A 19023-nucleotide genomic window follows, 5' to 3' on the forward strand; every position below is an offset into this window, starting at 1 on the left:
GCACGTAAACATGCCACAGTCCATATATGGAGATCAGATGACAACTTGAAAGAGTCAGTTCTCTCCTCTAACTGTGTAGCTCCTGGGAATCAAACTCAGGCCATCAGCCCTTGTCCCACATGCCTCTTGTTTTTGCATAGAGTGGCCTCATCTACTGTTATAACAGTTGTTATAAATCATGGGCCTACGCCAGCAATTTAAGTTTCAGATCTTCCATGCTGAATGCTGTGCTAACTGAAAGGTATGGATAGTTATACTAATGGCTCCACATGCAGACTGACCGTGAAGCAAAACCACCTTCCTTAAAACATCTGGCTGTTCCTTCTCTTTTGTTTTAGATAATCTGGGAGTCCCCTCAGTGTAGCTGTCGGTCACACATCTTGCTCACTGTAAAGTCAAGACCAGATTGCCTTCTCTCTACAACCATGACAGTTAATTTTAACTATCAGTTTGAGTAGATTAAAAATCATCTCAGGTATTAATGAGGCACAACTTTGAGTGTGCCTGTGAAGGCATGGCTAGAGAGGATTGTGACTTAAAGAGAAAGACGTGCCTTGAACATGGCAGTGTTAGCCTGTGGGCTGGGTTCCAGCTTGACTAACAAAAGAAAAAGGGGAAGCCAGTTGAGTATGGGCATTTGCTTCTCCCTGCTTCTTGACTGTGGATGCAATGTGACTAGCCACCTCCTGCCCCCCAGCTCCATGCCTTCCCTGCAAACCTAAATTTCTTCCTCCATTAAGTTGCTTTTTGTCAGACATTTGATCATAGCAATGAGAAAAGAAACTGAGGAAGTTTGTACTGGGAATGGGTGCATTGCTTGAGACACCTGGGTATGCCGTTTCTGTGCTTTTGAAATGAGTTTTCAGGATGAATATGGGAGAATCTGGAGCTGTGAACTAGATGACTGCTAGGATTCTGTGAGAAGAGCTTAATGGGCCATTGTAGTGACAGTTTGGCAGGCCATCTGCTGAGAAATATGTGAGCTGTGATGACTGTGCTTACATGAGGTTTTGGGGATGAACAAGGACTCTAACAGAACTGGGCTAGAGGCCATTTTCATCTTATATTTTAATGGAGAATCTGGTTTGTTTTGCCCATGTCCTGATAATTTGAATGAGGTTGAATTAAAAATAGTGGACTACATTATTTGGTAGAAGATGGCATAACATTCAGGATGTGACATGGTTACTACTCACAACATTTACCAAGATTTAAAATGAGTGTGTGTGTGTGTGTGTGTGTGTGTGTGTGTGTGAGAGAGAGAGAGAGAGAGAGAGAGAGAGAGAGAGAGAGAGAGAGCGAGAGCAGAAAAGCAGAAAGATGAGAAATGTACAGTTCGTTGAGGAGGAGACAAGGAGCTTGGGTGGGTATTGACAGAATGACTTCCATGTTAGAGATTAGCACCATTAAGGAGACACCCAGGACTTTGCACTGGGACAATAGGAAAGATGCCTTGAGGACAATAGGGAGGAAAGTCCAGGACTGCCTATGCAAATATATTCCCAGGACTGGCTTTTAAGACACAAAGAAATCAGCCACACAGAATCTGGAGTTGCTTTGGGCAGGAGAGCCAGGCTACATCCTAAGCTCCCAGCACAACTTGATAAGATGGATGAGTAAGGGAGTCATGTAGGATTTCACCAAGGTTCCAGAATGCATCTAAATCCAGGCATTGTGTGGTGGTGCAGGTTACCTGCCAGGGTATGTGAAGCTGAGAACATGGAGCCTAGTTTGCAACGGAGCCCTCAGAATATTCACGGTAGAATATTATTTTAAGGTGTGTTACTTTTGTTTATGTTGCATTTGTTTAACTCTGTGAAGCTGTGTTACTGTGCCTGTCTAAAACGCCCGATGGTCTAATAAAGAGCTGAATGGCCAATAGTGAGGTAGGAGAGAGAAACAGGCGGGCTGGCAGGAAGAGAAGATAAACAGAAGGAGAAATCTGGCAGGAAAAAAGAAGTAGCCAGAGGAGGAAGAGGACAGGTGCCAGCCACATAGCCAGCCACCACGGAGTAAGAAAGAAAGGTATACAGAAATAAAAAAGGTAAAAGCCCAGAGGCAAAAGGTAGATGGGCTAATTTAGGTTGAGAAAAGCTGGCAAGAAACAAGCCAAGCTAGGGTGGGCATTTATAATTAAGAATAAGCCTCTGTGTGTGACTTATTTGGGAGCTGGGTGGCAGGCCCCCAAAGAGCAAAAAAGCAACAACAGATATTGGATATGCCAAAAAAAATATTGGACATCTACAGTATAAAGCTGCAGTTACCAGGTACAGCAGTCTAAAGGAAAGGCCATAGGTGCCTTAGGCAACAGGCAATAGAGCTGGAGGAGCAGGGCTATGTAAACTTGTTGGAGCACCACAAGCCCCCAATGCTGGACACAGACCTACAGGTTTTGGTATTTGCTTTGCTGGGTTTCAGTCTTACTTTGATCTAATATTTCCTCACTATGCTCCTATTCTTCCATTTTGGAATGGGGATATTTATTTTTGCACCATCGTATATTGAAAATATATAACTTTTTTTTTTTTTTTAAATTTCAGGATCACAGTTAGGAGATTTCTTTGAGTTTCAGATGAGATTTTTGGACTTTGGTCTTTTGAACAATGTTGGAAGGTGAACTTAAGAGACTCTTAGAGATGGACGAAAAGCATTTTACATTATAAGATGGCCATGAACCCTTAAGGGCAGGTGGAATGTTTGGCTTTAAAAAGTGACTTGTTTGGGTATCAAGTTGAGAAGGAGTGGACTTCTGGTGGTTCGTTTCAGATGTCAACTCCATGGGGTTAAGAAACACCTGGGGCATTAGCGAGGCAAGTCTTTGGGTGTGTCTAAAGAGGATTAACTAAGGAGACAAGACCTGCCCTGGATGCAGGTATCATCCTTCTGATGGGCTGGGGGAAAGGAGAAAGCCAGCTGTTTGCCTCGGAAGGCCCCAGTGTTTGCCTCTTGCTGCTTCCTGGATGTGGACCCAGGGTGACCAGTCACTTCACTCTCCTGTGGCCATGTCTTCCCTGTGAAAGAAGGACCGTACCTTCTCAAACCACGTACCAGAGTCCACCTTCCCTTCTCCGAGTGGCTTCTTGTCGGGTATTTGGTCAGTGAGCCTGGATTAGCTGGACCTTTTTTTTGTCTATGTCAACCTGGTTTTATAAGCAGAGAAACTGATGTTCCAAAGAGCGAGGCATGTAGAAATCAAGCTTCGCTCCCTGCTAAGGGCAGATAGGCTCTTGCTGTTTCGAAGCAGGAATGGTTTATTGAAAGTCACAGCCTGTTCAGCTCCTCTCTGTGTCTGGGTGATTGTGTTCCCAGGATGTTAGAAGCCGTACCTTTTAATGTGTGCCATCAGAGCAATTATCAGTAATTCTGTCTGAGTTACATTACTTCAGATAACTCCTGCAGCTAGCGAACCAGGAAGAGACTTTTATTTGCTTCTTTTTTTTTTTTTTTCATTTTAATTAAACAGCCCTACCTCTGCCAAACTGTATAACCTCTTTCCACAGTTTGTTTTCTTGGCTGCTGTTAAGAAATCTGAACCTTCTAACAAGCAGAATTATTTATATATGCCACGATGCTTCCTATTTCAAGCCGTGTGCCGCCTTCTCCATGCTGAACTTTATACCGAATGAGAGCACTGTCTCTTTAACACTCTGGTAGTTTTATTCTGGGCTTCATTTCACCATCAGAAGAGCCTTCTTTCCCTGTCCACCCCTCTCCTCTTCCAGAAGTGGAGAAGTTCTGAGGCTAGGGAAAAGGGAACAGTGAGCTGCATGATTATTACTATGCTGTCCTATTTGTGAGGTGAGGATGGACTCTCTGTCCATAAACAGAGAATAATGCCTGGGACTAGTCAGACAGGCTTGCAAGTTTCTGCTAATGGAGGAGGCAAGGCCTCCACACTTACTCTTGATCTGCTTAATATAGCCAGCAGCACCCCAGTTTTAGAATACTGCAGCAGGCACTCCGAAGAACACTGTTCACACACTGAAACCTTGCTCCTTTGCCCATGCTACTGTTTTAACTCCAAGGGTTCAGATATTCTCCCTCTCAGATGTATTTTTCTTGGAAGAAAATTGCAACCTGCACATGGGACATTTCTCACCATATTCAGATTGGGATCTGTAGTGTAAAAATTCCATCTAGTATGGCTGGCTGCTCAGAATCTCGTGCTAATCGCCTCCTCTACTGGCCAGGATATGTTGCGTGTGTGTGCAGGTGTGTGTTTGTTTTGTTACCTGATCCTAACAAGTCTCTTCCTGGTTATTATTTAAAATAAGAAAAGTAAGTACAAATGTTGTCAGACTTGTCCTGCAGGGAGCCTGTTAAGAATGAAAGCCACGATTTTTAAGTAAGTAAAATGGTCATAAACTTCAAGGGTAAAAGAAAGATCCATTTTTTTCGTGCCTAGTGTCTATGAGGCATTAGGTTGAGTTTCCAGCACCTGGAGAGGGAAAGCCAATACAAGTCTTGTGCTTTTCATAAAGATGAGCTGAAGCATATTAAGTGAATGCATGGTAACTGTGTGCAGCCCGGGCTGCAGGTCTGTTTTTAGATGTTTTGGTATTTGGGCTGTTGTTTCACCGTAGAGGGGACAGGTGTTAGGTCACATGATAAGAGATAGAGCAACTATGCAGGGACCTTGGTGGTACTTTACTGTGATAAGGACCCAGGTATAGGTCCTTATGTCTTTGAAATCTGAAGCCCTGTAGTCATTGCTGTAGAGAAACCTGGATAGATCTGAGAAAATGTAAACTGAACAGTTTTATTTTGTATTCATGCACAGTGGGGTATTTCTTTCTGTTGTGTTAGGATTTTGTTCCACGCTCCCTCTACAAAATACTCCTCACACTCATGACACAAAGCTGTGTTTATGGCTGTCATAGTAAGTCGGGTAGGTCTGCTCCAAACCCTTAATGGCTTCAGGGGCTGGGGGTGGCAAGACAGGAATTCACCGAGAAATTGAAGCTTAGTTTAATAAATATTTTTTTTTGTTGTGGGATTAATGATGGTAAAGTAGGGTTAATGATTGTGAGGGGGGAGTGGCAGGTTCAGATGGGGGCCTCCCTGGGAGTTGGCAAGGATCATGATAGTTTTAAATTGGATTTAGGTCTTCTCTGTACTGTCCATTGGTGGCTGCTGCTGAAGGACTGATGAATCTTGTGGGAAATTTATGCAGTAAACAGTCCCCGGATTGCATGGGCAAGAGTCTCTGGCAATAGTGGAGTTATGTTAATGAAGACAGTGGGACAATAAGATCATGGTTCTGTGGCCAGCGAGCTGTGTGGGAAGCTGGCATTTTTGTCCCTCATGTCCTAGTTGTGTGTGGGAGTACCAACCAGGGGGCCACAGTTCCTGTTAGGAGATTTCGTTTAAGAGCTCTCTGAGACAGACCGGAGAGTGAGGCGTGTTCCATAGAGCAGCACATCAAAGAGAAAAAGCCAACTTCCACAGGGGCTTGCTGTTCGTGTGTAATTTCATCTCTTCTGTAAATGCTTAGCGAGTGTGCCAGGCACTGTGGTGCTCGTGGGATCCCACAAAACGGAAGACAAGGTCCCCACTCTGTTGGGCCTTTCATTCTATTGTCTAGCTCTCTTGGGTTATGAATATAGCTGGTATCATTATTCCCCAGACCCCCCACCATGTGCTGCTTATCACAACAGATCTGTAGTGACCAGCTTTTTATGTTTAGGTGTTAGAATGAGGTGTCTTTAAAGTGTGAGTGAGCATATAAAGTTCATGAGCCTGGCATGTATGTATGTATGTATGTACGTATGTATGTATGTATCTTGCTGTGTTGCCCAGATTAGTATCAAACTTCTGGGCGCAAGTGGTCCTCCAGCCTCACAGTCCTGAGTGCTGGGATTCTAGGCAGGTGCCACCACAGCCAACTTGGGTCTAGCTTTTTTAATGTAAGAAAATGTTTTTATGGTTCACATATTAACAATATAGTGTCTGTCATGTACAAACTCTCTACAAATTACACATACAGTAAATATACATAGGCATTTGAGACTTTAAAAACTAATTACTTTTAAACTCTGCAAGTACTTAATGGCATTATACATTACCGGCTACTGTTAAGAAGGAAAACCTTCAAGGGCCTGTCAGCCTGTATGGTGAAAGTCGGAAATGATCATAGCACACAGCAGGAAACACCACAGTGGAAATTAGCAGGAGGCTGCCAAGGCCCTACCCCTGGTCAGGGCCATCTGCAAAGGCATAGCACCAGGGTGCCTTTGGCAGTGTGACGTTCCCTGGGATCTAATTTCTGGGCAAACACACCACTATGAGGCTGGGGACAGGCCATGGTCACAAGTGCTCTGGACTTCAGAAACTGCTTTCTGTCACAGCCTCTCCTGAGGGTGGACTGGCTCCGAGGACAAATGGTGGAAACAGAGTTTTCTTTGTGCCCTGGGCTTGGTAGCCTGCCCTGCCTGTGTGGCAGGAGTTTCTTAGTAGATATCTTGGAAGTTGATGAGTGTATTTCCAAAGGATGATCTTTCCTGAGAACCTGTATCCCCCGGTGATCTTCCTGCATCCTTAGTGACAGATGGTAGCAGGATGTAGCATAATGGATGGGAAGAGCCTGTATCAGTCATGAGTATCATAGCTCTAGTGCCCCCCTGGCTCCCTGACCTCCCGAAAACCCCAGCACCTCTCACCATCCGGAGAGCATGAGGTCAAGATGAGATGCTTTTGACTCCTTCCAGCCTGATGCTTCTGTCATACCCAATATGTCATCTCTTTAATAAAATGTACAAAACAAAGTTTACGAATGAAGGAACTAACATCCCGTTTCCCCTTCTCTTCAGTGTCTCTACATAGAGAGTCTCTCCTGCACCTGGCTGTGAGATGGGGCCTGCCTAAGCTTTTCCACTTCCTGCTGTGTCTCCCTGGGGGAGTCAAGGCCTTGGAGCTACCCAATGAAGAGGGCACCACACCACTGCACTTGGCTTTGCATGGTGGACACGCCACCCTGGTGGACGACATCACAAAGTGAGTTCAATTGCTGATAGTGTCTCTCTTCACCATGTCCACCAAGCCTGCCAAGCATTATGGAAAAACGGGAATAGCGAAAGCATCTGCTAATGTTGGCTTGTGTTTTTTACAGCTAGTCTTCTTGCATACAGTACAAATACATGCTTAGCTAGTGCGGATACCTTTGTTGGGGGTATTTTGTGACGGAGAGACAGGGAAGATAATGAAAAGAGGATTGGCCAAACAGTGGCCTCCACTGCCCTTCAGACTTTAGCTTCAACAACATTTCCTCAGCAAAGGCTCCTGAGTTGTAGTCTTTCATGATTATGATTAATTTTAGTAATAATCACAATTTGTAATTATACAGATATGACTATTTACTTTTTTGGCTATCTTCTAAATCATTTGAGAGATGGAGGCATTTCTGCTTTACTTCTAGTCCAATGCCAGTGTCATAATTTTCATTGTAAGAATAACAGGTGAACTTATTGGAGTAGTCACTAGGGTTTAGTGAACTAATGTAAGGGAGATAATCTGTTAACTGTGAAGTTGTCTGTGTCTGGAATGTTCTCAACATTCCACAGTGACTGACCAGTGGGTTATGTGCTCCTTTGGTTCAGATGAATTGTTGTTCTAACTTATGAAAGAAAGAGCCATATGTAGTGATTGCCTTGATATAACATGGTAAAATATAAATTATAAATAGAATAGTACATTGAAAATGACAACAAAAATTTTAAATATTGTTAGAGTATTATTACATGGTGTGTCTTAGTGGGATGGTTTTTCTTGTTTGACTCGTATAACTCAATGTAATTAATTTGATGCAATTAATTAATGGTAATTTGATGTCTAAGTGGCCATTAGGCAGAAACCAGAGCTTTCTCTTTCTCCTCCCCTGCCTTATTTGATCAAATAGTCATTAACTAAGAGACAAGCCTATCCAAACGGAATTGTCCTTTCTTTGGTTATGAACACAACCATGTTTTCTTGGCTACAAAGAATGAGGCAAGAGCGTGTCCTGTAACTGAGTTATGGCGCTTGCTGCAGGGTTCCCTCCTGGAGGTCGATGCCTTTATCTGCTGGGGGCTTTGGACCTCCTTCCTGTTTCCAGCACCAGAAGACACTGAATGTTTTAAAAGCTTACATGTTTGATAGATCTGTTTATAGGTGGAATTAAAAGCAGACTCAGTTCTGCTCATAAGGTCATATGATCATAGAATTGTATGATGGATCATATGTGTTTTAAATCAACAACAACTCTACTACTCATCATTATGATCATATGATGGACCGTATGATCATATGTGTTTTAAATGGACCACAGCTCTACTTTTACTCAGGCTCATGGTCCTTTTACTTCAGTGGCTGGTTGGTACTTTCCCAGAAGATTCAGAAATTAGTGTGAAGACTAATGGATCTCTTTTTGTCACTCCATGTGATGGAGATAAGTCAGCTCAGAGGTTCCTCAATTTTAAATAGAGGTGTGTCCTGTGAACCTGTTTTAGGTTGGAAACATCCCAAGTTGCTAATGCATTTACTATACCTAGCCTCTTATGCATCACTGGGCAACACGGTCCACTGTGGGAAATCATGTGTAGCCTCATGGTTGTGTGGCTGGCTGTGGGATAAGGCTTTTTGCCACCGCCCAGCAGCTGGAGAGAGTAATACACTGCATATGTATCTCTCCAGCCTGGGTAAAATCAAAATTCAAAACCAGAAAGCGTTTCTAATGAATTCACATATCTTCTACAGCATTGTAGCATTGACAAATTAGAAATCAAGCCATTATAAGTTACAGGGTCTTTAATGTATTTCTGTAAAGCAAGCATTCATAAACAAAATGAGATCATACCAGAGGAAGAAAGGGACAGAGCTGGTTCTGTAAAGTAAGGGGTCTGGGGACAGTCTGTTGGGATGTGACCACATGATGAACATGAATATTTTTCACCTGAGGCATCTTTATTGTTCCTAATGCATGATCCTATATGCTGTGCTTATTTACTGCAGTAATTCCAGCCATCAAGGTGTATAGCTAACACTGTTGTTCTTAACCAGCCAAGGCAGATGAGAAAATACGCTTATATTCAAGAACTTAGTTTGGGTATATTGTTTCATTGTTAATGAATGTGTTCAAGACGATGACCTAATCAAAATTACGCATGTTCTAATTTGCATGAGGGAGTGATTTAGCACAGTGGTACCAGTGTGTTAGGAATATACCATTGTTTGCCACAGCCAGACCTCACCACACTCCCTGGAGATTCTCTCTGTTTTCTATTATAATCACCTAGCAAACTATTGGCTGCCAGCTAATTTGTTCTCCATGAGCTCCATTAAAGGGAGAGACATCTTTTCTGATTAAAAAGGAGAGTCAACTAGTGAGATACGTTTCTATGCTTAAAAATCAGGACTGTTATTTATCAGGATTTGTTATTTATGGGAACCTTTAAAACATAGAGTCTTTTTAAAAACCACCACTAAGTGGAAAAATAAAGACGGCTTGACCCAGATCTGTTTACACAAGCTCGTGTAATTGGGTGTGTAAGTGACTTTTAAGGATCATTTTCCATTTTGGATTTGTAATATCGGGGCAAGATGGGGGATGGGATCCGTGAAACTGTGATGTGTGAATTTTGACTTGTGACAATTCAGTTTTCAGGGTAGCCGTTCCCCAGGCTTCTCCCGACTGCATCTGAGTGAAGATGCCTCTCTGCAGTTCGTACACTCATCAGAAACACTGACTCTGACCGTTAACCACACGGCTGAGCATTTGTTGGAGGCAGATATCAAACTCTTCCGGAAATATTTTTGGGACAGGACCTTTCTTGTCAAGGTTTGTACCGCTGTTCCAGGACTCAATGGTGCATGCTCCTTTAGTACGTGTGGGATCTGTGCACTGTTTTGGAATGGTGCTTGGGAGCTAACATGTTTTTTTTTCCTGATAAGAGCTTGAGAACGTGAAGTTAGAGCCCTTGTTGGGTCAGTGGAATGAAGACCAGCACAGCTTTGGGCAGCACAGAGGCAATAGTTGGTAGATCCTTGCTTGGCTTGCATTTCTTTTGTTGTTGGTTTTGCTTTCTGAGACAGGGTCTTGTTATGTAGCCCAGGCTATGCCTGAATTTAGGATCCTTACATCCATACACTTGAACTGCAAATGTGTGCCTCCATTCCAGGCTCCCACAAGTGAATTCTAATCTTCTTCTTCTTCTTCTTCTTCTTCTTCTTCTTCTTCTTCTTCTTCTTCTTCCTCCTCCTCCTCCTCCTCCTCCTCCTCCTCCTCCTCCTCCTCCTCCTCCTTTTTATTAAAGCTTTTTTAAATTTTTTCTTTTGCAGATTGAAACCTCCAACTGGTTAATGTATAACATGACTCTTACATGTAAAGCTCAGGGGGGGTTGTGGATGGGGGAGGGCCAGAAAGATTGTAAATGTCAGAGGACCAGGACATTTACTGTGAGGTATTGTCTTCTATTATATGACAGGGATGCTGAACTCATGACATTTCAACAATATGGTCACCAAAACAAGTCACCTAAACCAAACTTCCCCTGAACTCCTCTGTCCCCTAAACTCCCTCCCTCCCATTTTCATGACCTTTCTTCCTTATTATTACTGTTATATTTATATGTTGTGTATGCTCCATATATATGTTAGTATATATAATGCAACCATTGGCTGAGTCAATTTGGTATTGATTGAATGTATATGCACTTAAGGCCAGCCTTTTGGAATTGAATAATCTAGAAAGGGGCTTGTCCATGGAGAAGGGCTATTCTTCCTCTCAGCAAGGGGTGGAGCTTTATCAGATTTCCCTCATTTATTTTGATATGTCAGCCGGTGCTGTCACTGTGAGAGTCTTGTTGAGGTGACCATATTCCTGAATTCTAACTGAATTCTGATATTGTATATTTTCTTCTTTTTGAGACAGAGTTTCTCTGTGAAGTTTTGGTGCCTGTCCTGGATCTCACTCTGTAGACCCTGCTGGCCTCGAACTCACAGAGATCTGCCTGGCTCTGCCTCCCTAGTGCTGGGATTAAAGGCGAGCGCCACCACCGCCTGGCTGTATATGTTCTTTGTACTTATTTGCAGTCTTCTAATTCTCGCCTAAAACAGTTTATAGCGTCTGCTGCTGGGCTTTCTTATGACTTAGATGATTTAAACCTTCGTCCTGTTTGTATATGAACAGGACAGGTGAGAACATAGTCCTTTCATAAAGAGATTTACTCTTTGTTTCCTGTCATGGCTAGGACATAAGACTTGAGGGCTATTATAGCATGCACATCTCAGGATTGAGACACTTCATCGCTCTTAGTAGTTCGCAAACTCTGGACAAATATAAAGAATATTTACATTTTTCATTTTGTTTAGCAAAGTTGTTTTGAATACAACCTGGTTCAGTCCAGTGGCTGGTGCTCAGTGACCCTGGGACTTACTGTCTAGACCCTGTGGTCTCTCATTTGTCAAGTACATACATCTACTTGTAAGATAGTTTTCTTCAGCTGTACAGGCTTTCAGACAGATTAAAACATCAACTCAGAGAAACAGAAACTGCCATCTATCATGGTTTTGGCTTCTGTGTTTATGTTATATAATTAAACTATAAATACAGTTAAAATGTTTATATATCAAATAAATATGATTAGCATATCCCATGTAGAATTCTATTTGAATCATTAAAATGAACCGTGTTCTTCAGCGTCTGACTCCCATTGGGCTTTAGGAAATTTTGTATGTAATTTTTTGACATGTAGGATTCTATTTAGTATAAGACAAGTGAGGGCTGAGATTCAAGCCCTTGTACTTAGTGACACCAATGCCTCCAGTCATTCCTGTGGCTTCTCACGGAAGTACCCACTGGTGACGAGTCCGCACCGGGCAGCTGCTGGGCTGCACAGCACAGTATTCTCAAGAGGAGTCTGGCCCCCAGCAGCCCCACAGGGATAGAGCCTGGCAACAGGCATGGCCCTGGGAGAGCTGTTCAGAGAGCAGTGTGTCACGTGGTGACTAAGCCAGAAAGGATAGGACCAGTTCTGTGCAGCACACACCGGGCATTTGCAGCACTACAGAATCCTTCAGCTGGGTCTGTTGGTATTGCCCACATTTGAGATACTGACTTTGGAAAAGGTATGGGATTAAGAAAATGAGACGCCACGCTCTACAATAACCATGGCAAGAGAGCTGAGTGACGAATTTCTGAGGTTTTCGTTTCATGAAAAAAATCAGAGAACCAGTTAAGAGCTAGGTGTGGTGGCTTACTCCGGCAATCCCCTTGCTTAGGATGTAAACAAGGAGCCTGGGGAGGTAGGAGAAGGTCAGCATTCCTCCTGACAGCCAGTCACTCACTCCTACTGCCATGACACATGCTGCTGTATGAGCTTCAGTTTAAAATTGGTCTTGCTCTATCTTACATGGTTAGATGTTATTGTAAGTATAAGCTAAAGGCAAATTATTTTTATCACTCATTTACTTTTACTTTATGTATATGCATGTTTGCTTACATGTATGTGTGTGCACCATACATGCACATACATCTGCCTGGTGCCCATGGAACCAGAAGAAGGTGCTGGATTTCCTGGAACTAGACTGAAGGGTGGTTGTGAGTTGCCACGTGGTTGCTGGGAACGGAACAGTAGTCATCCGCAATAGAAGAAAGTGCTCCTAACACTGAGTTTTTGCTCTAGCCCCTGAAGGCAATTCTTATTTGGGATGTCTATCCTACACTTTGACAACTGTGAAGAGTAAACATTAATTTGATGACATATGTTATATATGTACAATATATTCTTGCTCATCCGGGAGTAGTGATATCTATATCTATATCTACTTCTAGTATTCCAGTACTCTGGGGGCTAAGACAGGAAGATTACAACTTTTAGCCCAGTGTGGACTACACACCGAGACCCTGTTTCAAAGCACAAGAAGGAAGGAGAGAAAGGAGGGAGGGAAAAGAAAAATAATTCAAGCTTTATTAAATCTGATATGTACTTAAATCCATTTCGTATGATCATGGTCTGGGCAGCTGCTCTGTGTACATGGAACCATGGCCATACTCTGTCCCTTCAAGGAGACATGCTCATTCTAAGTGGTCTGGGCACATCTCTGTTACGTCCTGCTCTCTAGAACTTAATGATAAAACCTTGTCAAATCCTTAGCTTGCCTTCTCATGCAATACTTGGTCAGAGTGGTTAATGTTTCGTGTTTTCACTTTGTGTAGATGGATTTTTCTTTTGGCTGTCAGCTCACAAGTCACAACATGGAGACTTATTATTAATTATGAAAGCTTGGCCAATAGCTTAGGCTTGTCTCTAACTAGTTCTTATAACTTAAATTAGCCCATTTCTATTAATCTATGTCCTGCCACATGGCTCGTGGCTGTTACCTCTCCTCCTGCACATCCTGCTTCCTCTATGTCTGGTTGGCAACTCTGTCTTCTTCTTTCCAGCATTCTTTCTACCCTGAAAATCCTGCCTAGCTATTGGCCATTTAGCTTTTTACTGCACTAATCACAGTGACATTATCTTCACACAGTGTAAAGGAATAGTCCACAACTCTGTCTTGTAGCTGCTGATGATAATACCATGACAATTTGTAATAAATACTTGTCCTAGTCACTGTTCTGTGGCTGTGAAGAGACATCATGAGCAAGGCAGCTTATAAAAGAAAGCATTTAACTGGGGACTGGCCTACAGTTGCGGAGGGTGAGCCCATGACCATCATGGTGGGAAGCATGGCTTGGGAACAGTAGCTAAGAGCTCATATCTGATCCACAATCAGGAGGCAGAGAGAGACAGAGATACAAAGAGACCTAGACACAGAGGACAGAGACAGAGACAGACTGGGCCTGGCATAGGTGTGTCACTGGGGGTGACACTCCAACAAGGTCACACCTCCTAATCTTTTCCAAAACAGTTCCACTACTGGGGACCGAGTGTTCAAATATGTGGGGAGGAAGGGCTTTATTTGGCCAACACTTCCATGTCAGTCTATCATTAGGGGACATCAGGACAAGAACTCAAGGCAGAAGCCTGGAGGCTGGAACCATGGAAGGATGCTGCATACTGCCTGGCTCCCTGGCTCATGCTCTGCTTTCTTTAAAAAAAAAAATCTTTTAAGATTATTTGCTTTGTTTTGTGTGTATGAATGTTTTGCCTGGGTACGTGTACTATGTGCATGCCTGATACCTGCTGGGGTCAGAACACGTGATCAGATCCCTTGGAACTGGAGTTATGGATGGCTGTAAGCCCCCAAGCAGGTGCTGGGAATTGAATCCAGGTTGTCTGGAAGAGCAGCAAGTGCCCTTATCTGATGAGGGCATCTAACCTGATTCAGCTAGCTTCCTTAGACAGCCCAGGCCTTCCTGCCTAGGGACGATGCTGCCCGCTGTAGACTGGACCCTCCCACATCAATCATCAGTCAAGATAGTCTCTTGGGGACATGGCCATAGGCCAGTCTGATCAAGAGAATTCTTCCACTGAGATCCCCTCTTCCCAGGTGACTCTAGGCTGTATCAAGTTGACAATCGAAACTAACTAGACCGTACTTTCTTGGTAGCACCCATTGTAGATGTGGTCCAGTCCTTTCCTAATCTCCTGGGGCCCAGAAGAGAGAAAAGCACTTCTTATAGGGGACACTGGCAGAGGTAGCCCATGGTGCATGCCTAGGCTCTTTGTGCCCACCGCCCCTTCGTAGTTTGGAATATTGGGTACATATTCTGACTGTAGGATGTTATGAAATAATCAGAGAACGAGACACTCAACCCACCGGCCTCATTTTGTGGTAGGATCTGCCAGCTATGATAGCTGTGTGATTTTCCACCCAGGGAGGCGGAAGATTTATTTCAGAACCTGTGCTCATATCATCTTGGGCTGCTTAACTGTTTGTCTCATTAACATCTAATTCTGTTTCTTCATATTTTCACAGCCAAGGGAATCTCAATAAAAAATCATTATGGTCACAAGAAGGCAGCTTTTTGCCTTGGCTGTGAGATGTCTCAGACTTGGATCCAGTCAGGGACAATCTATGCCAGCCTGCATATTTTTTGACCTGTGGTCACTCTGGATGCACCCTGACTGTGGTTCCTACCTCCTCATCAGGTCCTTTCACATCACCTGTGTATGGTGTAGGTATAGGACACTCCAGCAGGGCAGGTGTACCAACACTAAGCTCTCCCTTTTTGTCTCAAGGTCCTTTCTGTGGTTCATACATGGCATTCCTGAGAAACTTGTGGTTGTGAACTGCAGAAAAAGTGAGGATTTGTGGCAAGGTTTTTACCCTTGCTCCTTGGTTTCATCTGACTTCTCTTGTCATCCTTGGATACTGGCTCTGTGTTCCTCTATCAGGGTTTTCCTCCACCCCCAACACACACACACACACACACACACACACACACACACACACACACACACACACACACACACACTTTCCTTGCCAGCTTTCCCAGCTCTGAGATCTGTGATGGTCATTTTTACCTCTCTTTTGCATATCTGGGGCCCAAAATGGTTTTCAGCGATTTTCCCCCCTTTATCTTGTAGGCTCTCGAGCAAGAAGCCAAGACAGAAGAGAGACCAACCATGCCTTCTGGAGCTGCAGAAACCAAAGAAGGTATGCCTGCCCCTGCCCTGTTCCCATGTTGGGAACCCAGAAAATGCAGGGGTTGCTAACCAGTCTATTGAAGTGCACAGTAAAGCATAGTAAGAAATAAGGTGCAGAGAAGCAAGATCTGGGGTCGTGGATACAACACAGCCCTGGCTTATTATTCAGCTAGCATCTACCCATTTACCTGGGCCAGGTCCTTGTTGTCCAGATCTTCAGAGCTCCATCTCAGCCTGTGTGTGTGTGTGTGTGTGTGTGTGTGTGTGTGTGTGTGTGTGTGTTTGTTTGTGTATGCATGTGTGTCTCCGTCTCCCCATGCCCTAGTTTCCTCTTTCCAAAGTTAGCTTTGTTCATTCTTTCCTTCCTCAGTCAACCATTTGCTGTTTTGCTCATTCAAGCTTTGTGTAACTAACTCTTCCTCTGGGCTGGACTGGTGGATCTTCATGGGGATGCTTCCAAAAGCATGGAAGTATGTTTGTTGGCATGAGGAGCGGACAGTACTGCTATCATCTAGAGAGGAGGTACCAGGGGTGTTTGTCAGGGTGCAGAATGGTTCTGAAAACCCAGGCGTCGGTCCTGTAGAACCTACACCAAGTTTGAATGCAGTTCTGCTAATGGGGAGGTTCCCACTCTAAGGGTGTGTGTGTGTGTGTGTGTGTGTGTGTGTATTTTATTATTCCACATCAAGGCACACGGAATCACTCAGCCACCCTTTTTCAGAGCACTCAGTTTGCCAGCAGGAATGGCATTGCTCTTCATTGTGTTCAACATGGCAGGGATTTGGGGGGAGGACATATAAAGAAAGCCTTACTGTAGTTCACATGTTTTCCCTATACAAATAATTCTGATAGTAAGTTGAATACTAAGCATTTTTTTTGTAGGAAGCATTTTTACATGGCTTCGTGTACATTATTGTGTTTCTCATGTGAAATAAAATCGTAGTTTCTCTCCAAATCTAGGCGTTACACAAATCTAACCATTGTATACACAGGAAACCATTGTGTTTTGTTTGTTTTCAACATAAGCGTGTATTGGGGAGTGGGGGGGGCATCAGCCCCTCTTGGCCCCGGCCTTCCTCATGGCCACCAGCACATTAATCAGTTCCTCCCGCTTCCTTTTGGTGTGCATGCGCGTGTATGCCCACCCTCTTCTTGGTGAACTTGGGCGTGTGCTTGTCCTTGGACACCTTGACCAGTCCAATGGCATGCTGCTTGTAGGGCACGAAGCCACACACCTCCTGGATCACGTCCCACACGAACTTGGTGTCATGGGTGAGGCTGTGGTGCCAGCTGTGTCCGGGCTCGCTGACATTCTTTGTCACCTTGCTCTTGTTGAGGTCCACAGCCATGGAGTCACCCAGGGCCATGGCTGCTCTGTGATGGCGGCTGCTACAGCACAGGAAAACATTGTTAATGGTGAACTACAAATGATCTTCTTATCAGTTTCTTTGCTGCATATTTTAGCTAGGGTATTATATTCATGTTTTAGCTAGGGTATTACATTGATTTCTTTATTTTGAAAGTATGTGTACATATATGGTTATTCTTATATCTGTGGAGTAGAATTAATTATCAATATAATTTCGGGATAGTGATGGGACTTCATGTGACATCAGAGAATGTAAAGGAATGTCAGTCTGATGGCAGTGAGAATCATGGTCCCAGATGCTGGAGTCAGGGACAGATGTGGCCGAATCCTTGTTTCTCTGCCGTGAGGGTTAAGAGCTGGTTAGTACTTGACCCTGCATTTAATTAGCAGCACAGAGTGGCTGCATTCCCAGTAGTTGACAGATAGTGTAACCTTAGTGTCTTTACCTCTGTGTTGGCTGAGAAGAAGCCTCGGAGAAAGAGTAGTTATGAAGAGTGGCCTGGGTCTGTGTGGCGTCCACACACACTTCACCTGCTGCTGGGTTGAACGAGCTCCTGAGCTTCCTGGGCCTGGGGTAGGAGGAATAATTGCCTTGGCTCTGCTCTGTGAGTGCTGCTGCTGGCTGCTCTGCCTGCCCTAGGAGGCAGTCTAGGGGATGCTAGTTTTCTCTTTGAGAGACTTCTTCCCGGTCTTGTGTCGCTGGCTCCCCCTAAGCTCTGGCCCACTTTTACTGTGCTAACTGTAGCTGATCGGGTTTCTTTCTTGGCTGAGAGACATACTTGGCAGAAAGTTTCTGACTTGCCAGTTCCGAGTACTCACTGCATCTTTCTATCACCTGTATTTCTTAAGCCTCCAGCCCTTTTAAAAGTCAACTTCTGATTTTTTTTTTTATAGAGATTATCTCATGCATCTTTCTTCTCTTATTCTCCACCTTTAAACTAATTCAGAATAAAATGAGGTCTAAATACGTGTTAGATTTTGGATTTCTTGAGCTGGGGGTGTGTGTGTGTGTGTGATGGGGGGTGGGGCTTGTGGTTGTGGCTGGACAGGAAAACAAGCTCTCCAGGCACAGCATGGGAAGTGCTCCATGAGTCATTTGCAAATATTGCTTCAAGCATGTTGTAGCCTGCGACAGTGGCATGACCAAGGCCGGTGTCGTGGAAGCGATGCCCCTGGAGTTGGGATCTTAGTGAGGGCAGGGACTCCAGATACAGGAGATGAATGGGGAGAATGCAGGCCATTTTTCCCATCGGCACACCCGTGTGTGGTGGTAGAAACACCAAGAACGCGGGCTTGAGAGCGGCCAGGTGGGCAGGGCTTCGGGAGACTCAAGGGGCAGAGCTTCACCCTGAGAATTCTGGGAGCTGTTTTAAACAGCTGTTTGGCAAGGTCACTCTGGGAGAATGGCGATTCCAGGTGAGGGTCCAAATGGAAGGCAGAGGACTTGCCAGAGGACTCTAGAAAGCCATGCAGAAGGGTTATACCATGGCAAGCTAAGGCCAGGGGTGACGTAGGGCTAGATGAATGCTGTCTTGGGCAAGGTGGGGCCAGAGGAATGCTGTCTTAGGTGAGGCTGGGACAGATGAATGTTGTCGGGAGTGAGTCCGTGGCTGGGGCGTGTTTCTGGGCTAGAAGGTAGGACTGTGGCCCATAATGTGCTCAGTTTTAGACAGGTTGAGTTTGATGGGTCTATGGGATAATCAAGCAAACAGGACAAACAGGACAGCAGGCACCAAACCAAAAGAATTTGGCAAGAAACCCAAGTCCACCAGGTCCACATTACTAACAGGCAAAAGTTGTAGCCCTAGACTGTGTTGAAGGAATGTCAGACGCTGTTTGTACCTTCCAGTAGAGGGCAGTGTTTCACTAAAGTGAAGAGAGGTCTCTTCCTTTCAGATGCTTCCACAAGACTCCACTGGAAGAACACGCTTCCTGCAGATAAAAGTGTCCTCTTTTATTTCTTCTTAATGCTGAACTGACCGTCTCTTTGAGGTGCACCAGAGATTAGATAGGTTACACCCCTCTCTTCCTGCTGTGGTGGAGAGTTGGGGTGGAGACGCTGCCGCTGTCATAAAGAACTGTAATGAC

At 44.3% G+C, this 19023-nt stretch overlaps 1 protein-coding gene and 1 pseudogene across 2 annotated transcripts in view; one reads left to right on the forward strand and one right to left on the reverse strand.

Moving 5' to 3' along the window:
• The window catches only part of Arhgef28 (Rho guanine nucleotide exchange factor 28), a 300696-nt gene that overhangs the window by 133529 nt on the left and 148144 nt on the right, over positions 1-19023 (forward strand). For both annotated transcript variants that reach the window (XM_028871698.2, XM_037209483.1), the window contains exons 5-7: positions 6810-6993; positions 9631-9811; positions 15507-15576. In XM_028871698.2, coding sequence (XP_028727531.1) covers positions 6810-6993; positions 9631-9811; positions 15507-15576 — 435 coding nt within the window. The remainder of the gene's footprint in view (positions 1-6809; positions 6994-9630; positions 9812-15506; positions 15577-19023) is intronic.
• Positions 16568-17357, reverse strand: LOC114694685 (annotated as a pseudogene).

This window comes from Peromyscus leucopus, chromosome 11, assembly GCF_004664715.2.
Source record: "Peromyscus leucopus breed LL Stock chromosome 11, UCI_PerLeu_2.1, whole genome shotgun sequence".
NCBI classification, from domain to species: domain Eukaryota; kingdom Metazoa; phylum Chordata; class Mammalia; order Rodentia; family Cricetidae; genus Peromyscus; species Peromyscus leucopus.